The 12,635-nt window shown below is 34.1% G+C and overlaps 1 protein-coding gene across 2 annotated transcripts in view; it reads right to left on the reverse strand.

The window, feature by feature from the left end:
- Positions 1-12,635, reverse strand: part of ROBO2 (roundabout guidance receptor 2) — a 1,652,913-nt gene that overhangs the window by 1,616,140 nt on the left and 24,138 nt on the right. The window contains exon 2 of one of the 2 annotated variants that reach the window (XM_088794275.1): positions 7,151-7,270. In XM_088794275.1, coding sequence (XP_088650401.1) covers positions 7,151-7,259 — 109 coding nt within the window. In that variant the 5' untranslated portion in view covers positions 7,260-7,270. Of the gene's footprint in view, positions 1-7,150; positions 7,273-12,635 lie in introns of those variants that run through there. The other variant, XM_088794266.1, reaches the window with a different exon arrangement.

The raw sequence follows: 12,635 nt of genomic DNA on the forward strand, positions 1-12,635 counted from the left end.
ATATATGGGAATATATATATATATATATATATATATATATATATATATATATATGTGTGTGTGTATATATATATATATATATGGGAAAAGTCTACTAAAAACTTCATATACAGATTAATTTTTAAGAATTTACATTATATTTTATTATTAGCACTAGACTATCTTAGCTTAAGTATTTCTCATACCTGCTCCTATCACTTCTCCCTGTTTTTCCTGTTTATATCACTTCTATTTCTCTTTATATCTCTTTAGCAATTTTACAGTCTCTTTATTGAAAATTCAACTTTTTTTTCTCCATATATGTGGTTAGGGAGAGAGAGTAGGCTACCATGTCACACGGAAGATAATGTTTACTGATTCTTCAAGTCAAATTCCATAACAAATCCCAAACACAACAAAAATCTCCAAATGAAATTTTAATTCTAAACCAAGTGCCCACATGGCTTCTAAATATGTGAAACCAGAACATTAAAGCTCAGCACAAAAATATTAACATCATTTGGAAGGGTGTTTAAAATATTTTTCCTAAAAAAAAATAATATTTAGAGCGTAGGGAAGCCTTCTAAAATAAGATTAACTTAAAGAAAAAATTAAACCCATGAAGGGGGGCAGCCTTGGTGGAAGAAGCTCAGACAGTCCCTATGGTGTTGGTTACGGATCTGGTGGTGTAAGAGTGGATATGGTAGCAGAAGCTTCTAAAGACTCAGCAGAAAAGGGCTACAGTTCTTAGCAGGAAAGAGAGTGAGGAGTTGTCAAGGAAACCTGCAGGTTACTTTGAGACAGTCTTCCCTAATACATTAGAGGAACTGTAGAAATCAGCCAGAGAAGAAACAATGAGGCATAGTCAGAAAAGTTACTGCAGCCTAAACAGGAAACCCTTCTTGTTCAGGACTGTCCTAGCCACAGTTTGCAAAAAGTGCAGCTGTTGACTAATGCAACGTAGGGTCAATTAGATATACATTGCTGAGGTCTTCTATCTGTTGTAGCTTTGTCTTTTTCTGTTCATTATATCAAGTATACTGCCTTGTAAATTGTGGTTGTGGTGCTAGGAATAAAAAAAATAAGAAATTTTTAACTTTTCAATATTTGTGTAGTTCAGTTTTTCTACATTTTAGTACAGAAACTTTAACGAAATGCAGTTTTGAATGTGTTTCCTTGTGAGTTAACAAGTAAAGCAAATCAATGTTAATTACCATTTTGTATGAATTTTGCTAGAGTTAACTATAAAGAAACACCTACTGACTTATAGTTTAAGGGGTATCTATTCTCCCCATTTCTAAACCATGAAATAAACGGGCTCTGACATGTGAATAAAAAAAAAAGAATACATAAAATAAATGGGTAAAACATACTTTATTGCATTGCACGGTAAGAGTACATTCTAAATATGGTGAACGAATGCCAGTTAAATATTGGATGATGTAGTACAACTTCAGTAAAAAGAGGTATCAACTACTACATCTTCCCAAATAAAAATGGAATATTCTACAACTAACTTTTTTTTCTCATGGCAATGGCTTTAATGATAAAGAAGACAGTTTAAACACACACACACACACACACACACACACACACACATACACAATACCATGCAATGATTTCATTTTAAAGAATCTATCTAAATTCCGAAAATAAATTCCTTTCTGCGGGAAAAAAAATAAAATTATATATATATTTTTAAGAGAGCACTGCAAAGATAATCTTTACTACTAGACATTTATGGTGTTATCTTCACAGGCTCTAATACAAATTGCATAAAAAGACTTGCACTGACATTTTGAGGAATACAACCTCAGATATCTGGAAGAATATGAAATGCACAAATAGTTTTATCAAGAATCCAAATTTTGAAGACAAGTTATTCAAAATGTTATTGTCTTTAAAGTAAATCACTGGGTTCTTAAATCACTATTTCCTCTGTTTACTATGTAATATGACTCTTTTAAGCTATGAAAATGGTATAGCACATACAATCTCTAAAAATAACTGACTTTTCTGTAGGAAGAAGCTGTTAGAAATTATTGTTAAGATTTAAATGTTAGGGTAGGTGTCTAATTTTTAGGTATGGATATTTGCATTCATATTTTAAGAAGTTTAAATCAAAAACTAAAACTAGGCATAAGTAACATAATTCTGCCATAGACTAAAATAATACACAAACTACACACACACACACACACACACACACACACTCATATTCTTATCTATCACAATGGAAAATTGTTTACATCCGATAAAGAATGCCAGAAACATTAAGACTTCTATTGCCAGCAAAGTTCAATTTCACCACTACTTAGCTTGATTGTGTTTTAGGGTCAGATCTCCTGGGATACACAAATAATCATCATTCAACATTCACTGCCCAATGTCTGAAGTCACCTCTCTTAAAACAATATTCAATTATAAGATGATAATAAATTACCCAAGTAACCTTGAAAAACAAACTCTACATTTCATTAGGGTCCTTCAACGTAATCATTCCTCACTAGTAGTGATCCGAAGATTCAAATCCATAGATCATATGATCTGAGATAGTCTTATTGAAAAACTGCAGCTATAAAACTTCAATTCAAAATTAGATACTATCTGCTCTTATTGACAGAATTACACAATCACTTAAATTTCTTGAATGAAAGAGAAAATGAGGGAAATAATAAAAATAATACATTTGGCACACACTGGGGAAATGTTTCAAAAGAGAAAGAAAAAGAAATCAAGAGCCTTCTCTCTCTCTCTCTCTCTCTCGATCCATCCAACATTGAGTAGCTTTCCTCTGAATTCTCTAGAGAAACAAATGAATGTATGACAATTAAATGTAAAACACAAGTCATTGGCTTAGTATAATTAAACATAATGGAGTTGCAAAATATGACAGTGAAATGATCTACTTTTTCCAAAACTTTGTCCCTTGACTAAAATATAATTGCACAATGGAGAACATGCAACTGAATATTGCAACAGCTGAATATTACCAGGTTTTATTTTTTAAATGTTTAATAGATAACACAAAATCTCATACTGAAAAATGAAATTAAATTGATTTGTCCTCAAAAATATTTTTCATTTATTATTAAATTTATTGGGGTGACATTGGTTAGTAAAATTATATAGGTTTCAAGGGTACAATTCTATTATATATATATATATATATATATATATATATATATATATATATATAGAGAGAGAGAGAGAGAGAGAGAGAGAGAGAGAGACAGATTTGTATCACACTGTGTGCTCACCACCCAAAGTCAGTTGTCTTTCTATCACCATATATTTGATCCCCTTTACCCTCATCTACCACCTTATCCCCCCACCCTTACTCTCTGGTAACCACTAAACTGTTGTCTGTGTCTATGACTTTTTGTTTGTCTTGTTTGTTTGTTACTTTCAGTTTTAGATCCCACATATGAGTAAAGTCATATGGTTCTTGACTCAAAATTTAAGTTTGCTATATGCTTGCTTCTTCAAAATTTCATATTTCCTTGTATCTAGCATCAGGGTTGCGATTTGGAACTTCAGTATGTAAATCGTAAAAACCAAACTGATTAAAATTCTCTCAGTATTCATGACAACATATTAAAATTATTACCATATTTAAACCATATATTAGTTACAAAAATCAGTAAGCTAATGTTAATTTTAAAATTCCTACAAAGTTGTTTTTCAAAACAGACTGACATTCATTCCATTTTTCTTGTTGTTATTCTTATTATGTAGCAAAAAATAACACACCTTGATTATAAAGCAGAAAAAAATAGCACTCCTTTATTAAAGCCATTACAATAGAAATATATTTTAAGGTTTCCAAAACAATATTTTTGAATGGTTTATTTGTTTTTTACAGTTAAAAATCAGTGTTTCTATTTTTAAGAAGCATTCACCTTAATCTTAAATTGCCTTTATATTCACACATCTCAGTGACTGAATTTTTCTTCAATTTTTGTATAAATTACACCTTTATCTTAATAGGCATCTCATATTTTAAGTGAACATACTGTTGAGAAAAGAAAGAAATGGAAATGCTGACTTTGGAAATAATTTCTCAGTTCTGACTACAATGACTGCCATCTGTACTCTAGAATCCTGAAAACCATTTGGTCTCTCCAGTGCCTCTCTCTAAGCCTCTTCCCAGCCAGCATTCCTATGGTATAACCTGTTGTGTTACGAATTACATATCTAAGTATTAGATGTTAGTTCATTTTTATCTAGATTATCCCCAAAGTCAATGCCTAATTCAGTGTTTGGAAATGTGTATTTATATAGCTATCTTGTGATAGTTCCTTTAAAGACTAAATAAGTCTGAACATTTATGTGACTTGTTTTATTTGCATAGTAGTACAATTTATTTCAAAAAATCGTGTGTATTCTACTTTATCTTAAGGACTGGCTTCATTTTCACTTATAAGTAGTATCTAACGTGCAAACCACCTAAGCAGCATAGAAACGCGCAGAGTCTAAATCAGGGAATGGTACTGGAAGGATAAATATCTAACACTGCATAAGTCAGATATCAGGGAAACAGATATCCTCAAGCAGATGCTTTCTTGACAGACATGAAAAACTGACAAGGGACATCTACCTGATTCCAACTTACTGTCCATTTCTTGTTTCTTATTTGACCCTGATGCAGCCAGAGAGATCATCAGCCAAATTCTTATTTAGAATTTAGAATGAATTTCATATAACATTTTTAATAAATGATAGTTATACACAGTTGAATTATTACTGAGTATGACTCTTCAGGTACATTCTGGAATAAGTGGATTTTTTACTTCTATCCTCACAAGTTAATTAGCACTTCTAATTTTTCGGGGGAAATAAATCCAAAGTTCCCAATGACTTACAAATAATCAGAATATAATCGACTGATAAATATTCAGAGTTTGTATAGAAAATACAATTCGGCTTTGCTGTCAGCCCTAAGAAATTTAAGTTTATGTAAAAATAAGTTTATCATTTTTTATATGTACATTTCTTACAAGCAACACACTTTATTGATTCTTATCACAACTCTTATTACTGGGACATTGGAGGTCCCAATAATCAAAGTTTAAGGCCAAGCTGTAAACTTAGTATAGAGAAACTTCACAGATTTTTAATGTATTATTTTATTACCAACAGTAAAGTACTATGAGATTTTTATATAAAACACAAAGTTTTAATTTAAAAATATTTATTTTCAAGTTCTGCTTACTTGCATGTCCAAAAGTAAAAAAAGAAAATTAATATTTAATGAGCCTATGGATCTAAATGATAATGAGTAGCTTACATTGTATTTGAAATTAGAAGATTTGCTTACCATGCCCAAGAAATCCACTTCATTCAATCTACTACCCTAAGGGAAGCAGAATTCTCTTAACCATATTATTGAAACAGTCCATTATTTTTTCTATTAAATTGCTTTGTCCTTTAAATCATTGCTATTTTAATTTATTCTTTTAAAAAGAAACTAAATTACTTAACTTGCATTTATCATTAGAAGTTTCATTACCACCAACCTTGGAACTGATTTCTGGGCATGTTTTTTTACAAATGATGGTCACTATCAAGGAAAGAATATCAAAGCAATCAATACTGAAGAAAGAATAAAGGGTTTGGTCAAATAAGAGATAGGGTACTTACTTTCCTTCAAATATTTTAAGTATTCAATAAGCTATTACCCACTGAGAACAAACCACAACCCCTGGAAACAATGGCCACAGAAAGAGTTTAGGCAATCTCATGTAGTACTACTCAATGTACTGGTTGGATCACTATTGCAGAAAAACAGGTGCCCTGCTATATGTTAGTGATCAGACACACTGCCAGAGAAATAAACACCTCTCTTAGCCAACAGAAATGTGACGTAGCTGCTGCCTGCAGAATCTTGTTTTAGACTTTTGATGAAAAAAATATATGTATTAAATGTGATTTTCTTACATTGTTTTTACCAAAAAAGAAAAGCAAAATGAGAATTCAGCTAGATGTTAATATAAATTCTTAATAGCATGAAAGAAAAACTTTAAATATCAACGCCTAGTGCATTATTAGAACTGATTATCTGCATGTATATATATTTACTTATTCACACACAAAGACACACATGCATCTTCATTTTTAAAAAAACACCTTTGTATATCATTTTAGAAATTCATTGAATAAAATTATGCATGGCAAGCAAGCAATGTTCTTTTTGAGCAATCTTTTCAAAAGGCTCAACGAACTTGAATATACATAATATTTACTGGATATTTGGGAAACCAAAGGATTAGCAAAAGCTCAGGTTATCACAATGTATAGGACTGCTATACACTTTCAATATTATCTAGAACAATTTACCTGCTTCTCTATCTTTCCTACTCACAGATTGCAAGTCTTGACAAATGCAGAAACAATGTATTCTCCTCCAAGGAAAAAAACAAATTCATGAGAGACATGTCTTCCTTTTAGCACATAAAATATGAAATTGCAATTTGCATATGAGCAGGTAACACATCTTTAAAAAAATACAATACTTATCACAGAACACATTTCATAGACACTAACTTTGGCACAAGTCACTCCATACAGCCATCGATCAAATCAGTATACTGAAAACCATTATCATTGTATAAAATCTATGGTCCCTCTCTCCTCTGCCGAGAACACTTCAGGACACCACAACCTGCAACTCCACTCCATCATTAATTTCCTCCAAATAGACTTGGCAGAGCAATGAACAACGTCAAATTTTTCAGTTAATTTCTGAAGAACATTACACCATTTAAGAACTAAGTTCCAGAAATTAAAAAAATATAAAAGAAAAGTCACCAAAGGAAAACAATATGGAAAACCAAACACTTCTCTTCAACAATATAAAACCTTTAATTAATAGGTTCTTGTTCTTTAATAAGTCGCACAGACACAGACACACACATACACATCTATATATACAGCATTCACTACAACAGAGTAAAGCCAGTTTGGAAGTGGTGGCTACAAATCTGATACATCAACTCACATAATTTTAGCTCAATTTAACTGATTCGAAAGCATTGTAGTACACTGTAACAAAAAAACTTGAAAGATTACAACAAATCGCTTAAAACATGAAACCAAAGGGCCACATAATTCCAAAATAAAGCAAAACTCACATCAGGCTCTCCAAATATTAAAGCATGCTTTCACCTACCTTGACCTTGTCCATTCCCCTGTTCACTCCAAAGGACCACAATCACCATTAGCAGTCCAGGAGTCCATGTCCACATGTTTCTAGTGACACTTCCTTGTCTTCTGGCCATTGCATTTTAAACTGCATGGAAAATATAAGAAATTGCAATCTTAAATGTGTTACTACTCAAATCCCGTATCTAATATATATTATATATTTACAAATTATCCTGAGTGCAAGAAGATACCATTGAAAATCACGCCTCTCTTTGGAATTCTCGCAATGATGACTAATAACGAAATCTCATTCACCTTTAACCTCATATTCTAAACACTCATCTGAATGATATTTTTTCAGTTTACAAAATAAGTCATTAAACATACAAATGCTTAAAAAATACTACCAAAATACCTGTTGAAGGTCAGTCAAGCAAAAAACTCTACAAGGACAATATTTATAACTTCTTATTTAGTTAAACTGATGCATTAAAAAAACCATGTCATCTCTATGCACATATGTAAAAATAACATAAGTGTCTCACAAAATATTCTCTTGTTTTGAGTTAAATTGTATTTTAGTTATACCAGTAAATATAACTGCATAAAGAGATTCATCATGTACACAAAATTAATTTTGTGTACTTAAAATTAAGAGCAAAACATTTGCAATTATAATCCCAGGTATATGTATATAAACTATAGAACGTGTCATATATGAATGATAAAATATATCTCACATATGATAAAATGCACTTGAAAGTTCATTTTGACAGTTTTTAATAGCAAAAACTTAAAATGCATAAATGTCCACTAAAGGGATGTTATCTATTCATACAGTTGAATTATATACTGCAGTTAAGATGAATAAACATAAGCCACATGTACCAACACGGATAAATGTCAAAAGTGAAAAGTTAAGCAAAAATACCAAGTTGCAGAATGACAGGTTGAATACTACACTACTATATATTTTACATGTAAACATGTAACAGAATTAAAACTATACATTTTATATGGAATACATAGGAATACATACGTAATGCACAGGAATGATAAACACCATGACCTAAATTAAGAAATTGCAAGACAACAGTTTAAATAGTTATCAATATTAATCTTCAATCAGGAGTAACCCAAATCCCAACTTCTCCACAGCTGACAAGTTATGGAGCTAAGAAAAGTAAATCTAATGATTTCTAGGATAAACCCCGTATTCAGGGTTTTCTAGAAAACCTTGTAATGACAGTTCTAATAACCTTGGAAGAGAATCTAGACACCTAGAACTTCTCCTTCCTCCTTTCTCGTCCATCAAGAAAGAGGAGGATTTAATTACTCACTTTGTATTATGTCATTTCAGACTCATAGTATCCAAGGTTAAGAGAAATTTAAGGACCATCTAATTCACCCTCTTCATTTTATTTATTAATTTTTATTAAATTTATTGGGGTGACATTGCTTAATAAAATTATAGGTTTTGGTTCTGATCAAGATAGCAGAGTAGGTAAACGCTGTGCTCACCCCCTCACATCAAAATTACAACTAAACTAGAAAACAACCACCACTGAGAATCACCTCAAGTCTAGCTGAATTGAAGCCCTACAACTAAGGACATACAGAAGAAGCCACCTCGACACTGGTAGGAAGGGCAGAGACACAGGACAGGGTGGTCCCATACCTGCATGTGACCATTAAAAATCAGGTGGGATATCTCGGCTATAGAAGTCCCCCAGGAAGGACTAAGAGGGTCCAGCCTCTCCCCAGCCCAGGGTTCCAGTGCTAGGGAGAGAAGTCCTCATAACTTCTGGTTGTGAAAACCAGCAGAGATTGTGGCTGAGTGAGACAAAGGGCAGCTGGAGACCCAGGGACCGCACTGGACTTAGTGAAAGAATCACTGGCTCTGAGCTCCAGTGCTGGGGCAGCAGCTGGAGAGGCAACAGGGACATATGGTGGGAACTGAGTGATCTGGCCTCAGAACAGGGGCTGGAGGGGCAGTTTTGTCCTGGATGGAGGAACTGGTGGAAGCCATTCCTTCTTTGTTGTGCCTTCCTCTTCCCCTCATGCAGGCTCAGGTGGCTGCCATATCTGAGTTACCATCAGGCTGGCTGACACCATTCATTGATCATGCCCTGGTGATTCTGAGACCACACCCTGCCCAACTTCCAGGCACACCCAAGCCACTTCCAGTGGCTTTTTCTTACAAACCACCTGCTTGGGCTCATAGCACAAACCTTCCTAGGGTCTCTCAAAGGTTTGTGGGACCCAGACAAGCAGCATCTGGCTTGAGCGTGTCCTGTGCCTCTGGCTGAGCAGCCCTAAGGCCAGCACAGGTAGCAGCCGGCCTTGTTCCACGGTTTGGCCTCTCCAGGCACTTCCAAGCAGGTCACAGGCAGCAGCCATATGTGCATTGTTTTGTACTTCCTGCCAGGTTGCCCCAGATAGGGCACAGGCTGTGGCAGAACTTGACCTGCAGCAGGTTGCCTCTCAGGTGGCCCTGGGGCTGGTTTGTACAGTTGCCAGCTTTGAAATGAGCTGGAATATCACCCAGCCACCTCTCAGAACAACACACCCCAAGGGCAGATTGGGCAGGTACCAGAGACCTGCTGAGGCAGATCCTGCTCTGCAGGGTCAGCCCTTGTACCATAATTCCTCCACTATAGTCACAGACAGTCCTCAAAACAAATGAGCCTAAGGGTGAATCCCTCCCACTGAAATGTAAACAGCAACCAAGTCTCAACTACAAGAGGAAGGCACACTCAGACCACACAAAAAACACACCTGAAATTTGTGGCTCAGGCCACCATGAAGACTGTGCCACTGAACCCCACAGCTCACCTACTGCATAAGGTCACTCTACTAAGATCTGGAAACACAACAGCCCTACCCAATGCACAGAAACAAACACAGAGAGGCAGACAAAGTGGGGAAACAAAGAAACATGTTCCAAATGAGAGAACAGAACAAAGCTCTAGAAAAAGAACTAAACAAAATGGAGACAAGTAATGTATCAGATATAAATTTCAAAACACTGGTTATAATAATGCACAGTGGTCTCAGGGAGAACTTCAACAAAGAGACAGGAAACATGAAAATGGTGATAGAAAACATAAAAAAGAACCAGTCAGAAATCAAAAATATAGAATACAATGACAGAAATGAAGAATACATTACAAGGAAGAAACAGTAGATTAGATGAAGTAGAGAATTGAATCAGCGATTTAGAAGATAAGGTAGCAGAAAACACCCAATCAGAAACCAATCAGAAAAGCAAATAAATAAATAAATAAATAAATAAATAAATAAATAAATAAATAAATAAAATGAGGATAGTTTAAGGGGCCTCTGGGAAAACATCAAGCATACCAATATTCACATTATATGGGTACCAGAAGGAGAAGTGAGAGTACAAAGAATTGAAAACCTATCTGAAGAAATAATGACAGAAAACTTCCCTAGCCTGGTAAAGTAAACAGACATACAAGCCCAGGAAGCGCAGAGAGTCCCAAACAAGATGAACCCAAAGAGGCCCACACCAACACACACTATAATTAAAATGCCAAAAGTTAAAGACAAAGAAAGAATCTTAGTAGCAGCAAGAAAAAAGCAGTTATTTCCCTACAAGGGAGCTCCAATAAAATTATCAGATGATTTCTTAACAGAAACTTTGCGGGCCGGAGGGATTGGCAGGGAATATTCAGTGATGAAAAACAAGGACCTACAATCAAAATTACCAGCAAAGCTATAATTTACAATTGAAGGACAGATAAACAGCTTCACAGACAAGAAAAAGCTAAAGGAGTTCATCACCACCAAACCAATATTACAAGGAATCCTAGAGAGACTTCTTTAAGACAAAAATGATCAGCAAATGAAAAATAAAGTGGCAATAACTACATATCGATCAATAATTAAATGTAAATGGATTAAATGTCTCAATCAAAAGATAAGGGGGCTGAATGGATAAGAAAACAAGATCCTTGCATATGTTGGCTACAAGAGACTCACTTCAGATCAAAAGACACACACAGACTGAAAGTAAAGGGATGGAAAAAAATATTTAATGGAAATGGAAAAATGTGAAAGAATTAAGAAATACAAACTGGTAGTGATAAAATAGTCTTGGGGAGGTAAAGTAAAGCATAGGGAATATAATCAATAATATGGTAATAACTATGTATAGCGCCAGGTGGGTACTTGTCAGGGGGATCACTTCTTAAATTATACAAATGTCTAACCATTATGCTATACACCTGAAATTAATATAAAATAATATTGAATATCAACTGTAATTGAAAAATTAGAAAAGGGGGGAGATAAAGGAGAATAAGAGGTTCAAAATATCAGGTATGAAACAAGTAACTCTTGGAGATATACTAATATACAGAATAGGGAATATAGTCAATAATATTGTGATAGCATGGTACAGTGTCAGACGGTTGCTGGACTTATCATGGTGAACACATCTTTAGTATAGGGAATATAATCAATAACATGACAATAACTATGGATAGTGTCAGATGTGTACTGTTGAATAACTGTGATGTGCATCTAAAACTGAAATAATATTGTATGTTAGCTATATTCTAATAAAAATCTTTAAAAATATATGTAGGTTTCAAGTGCACAATTCTATAATGCATTACCTATATAATGCACTGTGTGTTCACCATCCAAAGTCAGTTCTCCTTCCATCATCATATATTTGACCCCCTATTCTACCACCCCCTCTTTTCCCTTCCCCTCTGGTAACCACTACACTATTGCCTATGTCTATGAGTTTTATTTGTTTGTCTTCTTCATTTGTTGCCTTCAGTTTTATATCCCACATATGAGTGAAATCATAAAAAAGATGTGGTATGTATATACAATGGAATGTCACTCAGCCATAAAAAAAGATGAAATACTGCTATTTGTGACATCATGGATGGATCTTGAGATTATCATACTAAGAGAAATAAGATCAGACAGAAAGTCAAGCACCTTCCACAGTTTAAATGAGCAAACAGACCAAGAATGTTGCAATGACATTTTCAAACTCTTGTGTAACAACAGAATGATGATGATGATGATAGCCTTGGTACTAATAGACATTTCCTGAGAATTATTATATCCCAGGGTATTTTACTATGCTAAATGCCTTATGTTCCTTTTCTCATGTAGTTCTCACAGAAATCCTATAAACTAAGCACTTTCAAAATCGCCATTTCACAGCTGAGAAAACAGAGGCTTAGATAAAAGCCACATAATTCTCAAGTCATGTTATTAGTAGGTATCATTGTTGTAACTTGAGCTACAATAGGATGACTTCAGAGACTATGCTCTGAATAAGTAACCACTAAGCAGGAATTCATCCTAAATCTTTCAAATATAGTCCAGTAATCATTCCAAAAAGGATGCTGAGAAGAGGGAAAAGAGATAACTTGCCCATAGAACCTCATGTATTTCCTCAATACGTAAAAATCAAATTGAAAATCACTAAAGCATGACAACTGAACTATCACAGTTAATCC

The sequence above is a fragment of the Rhinolophus sinicus genome, chromosome 17 (assembly GCF_057876585.1).
Source record: "Rhinolophus sinicus isolate RSI-liver-muscle chromosome 17, RSI-T2T, whole genome shotgun sequence".
Classification (NCBI taxonomy): Eukaryota; Metazoa; Chordata; class Mammalia; order Chiroptera; family Rhinolophidae; genus Rhinolophus; species Rhinolophus sinicus.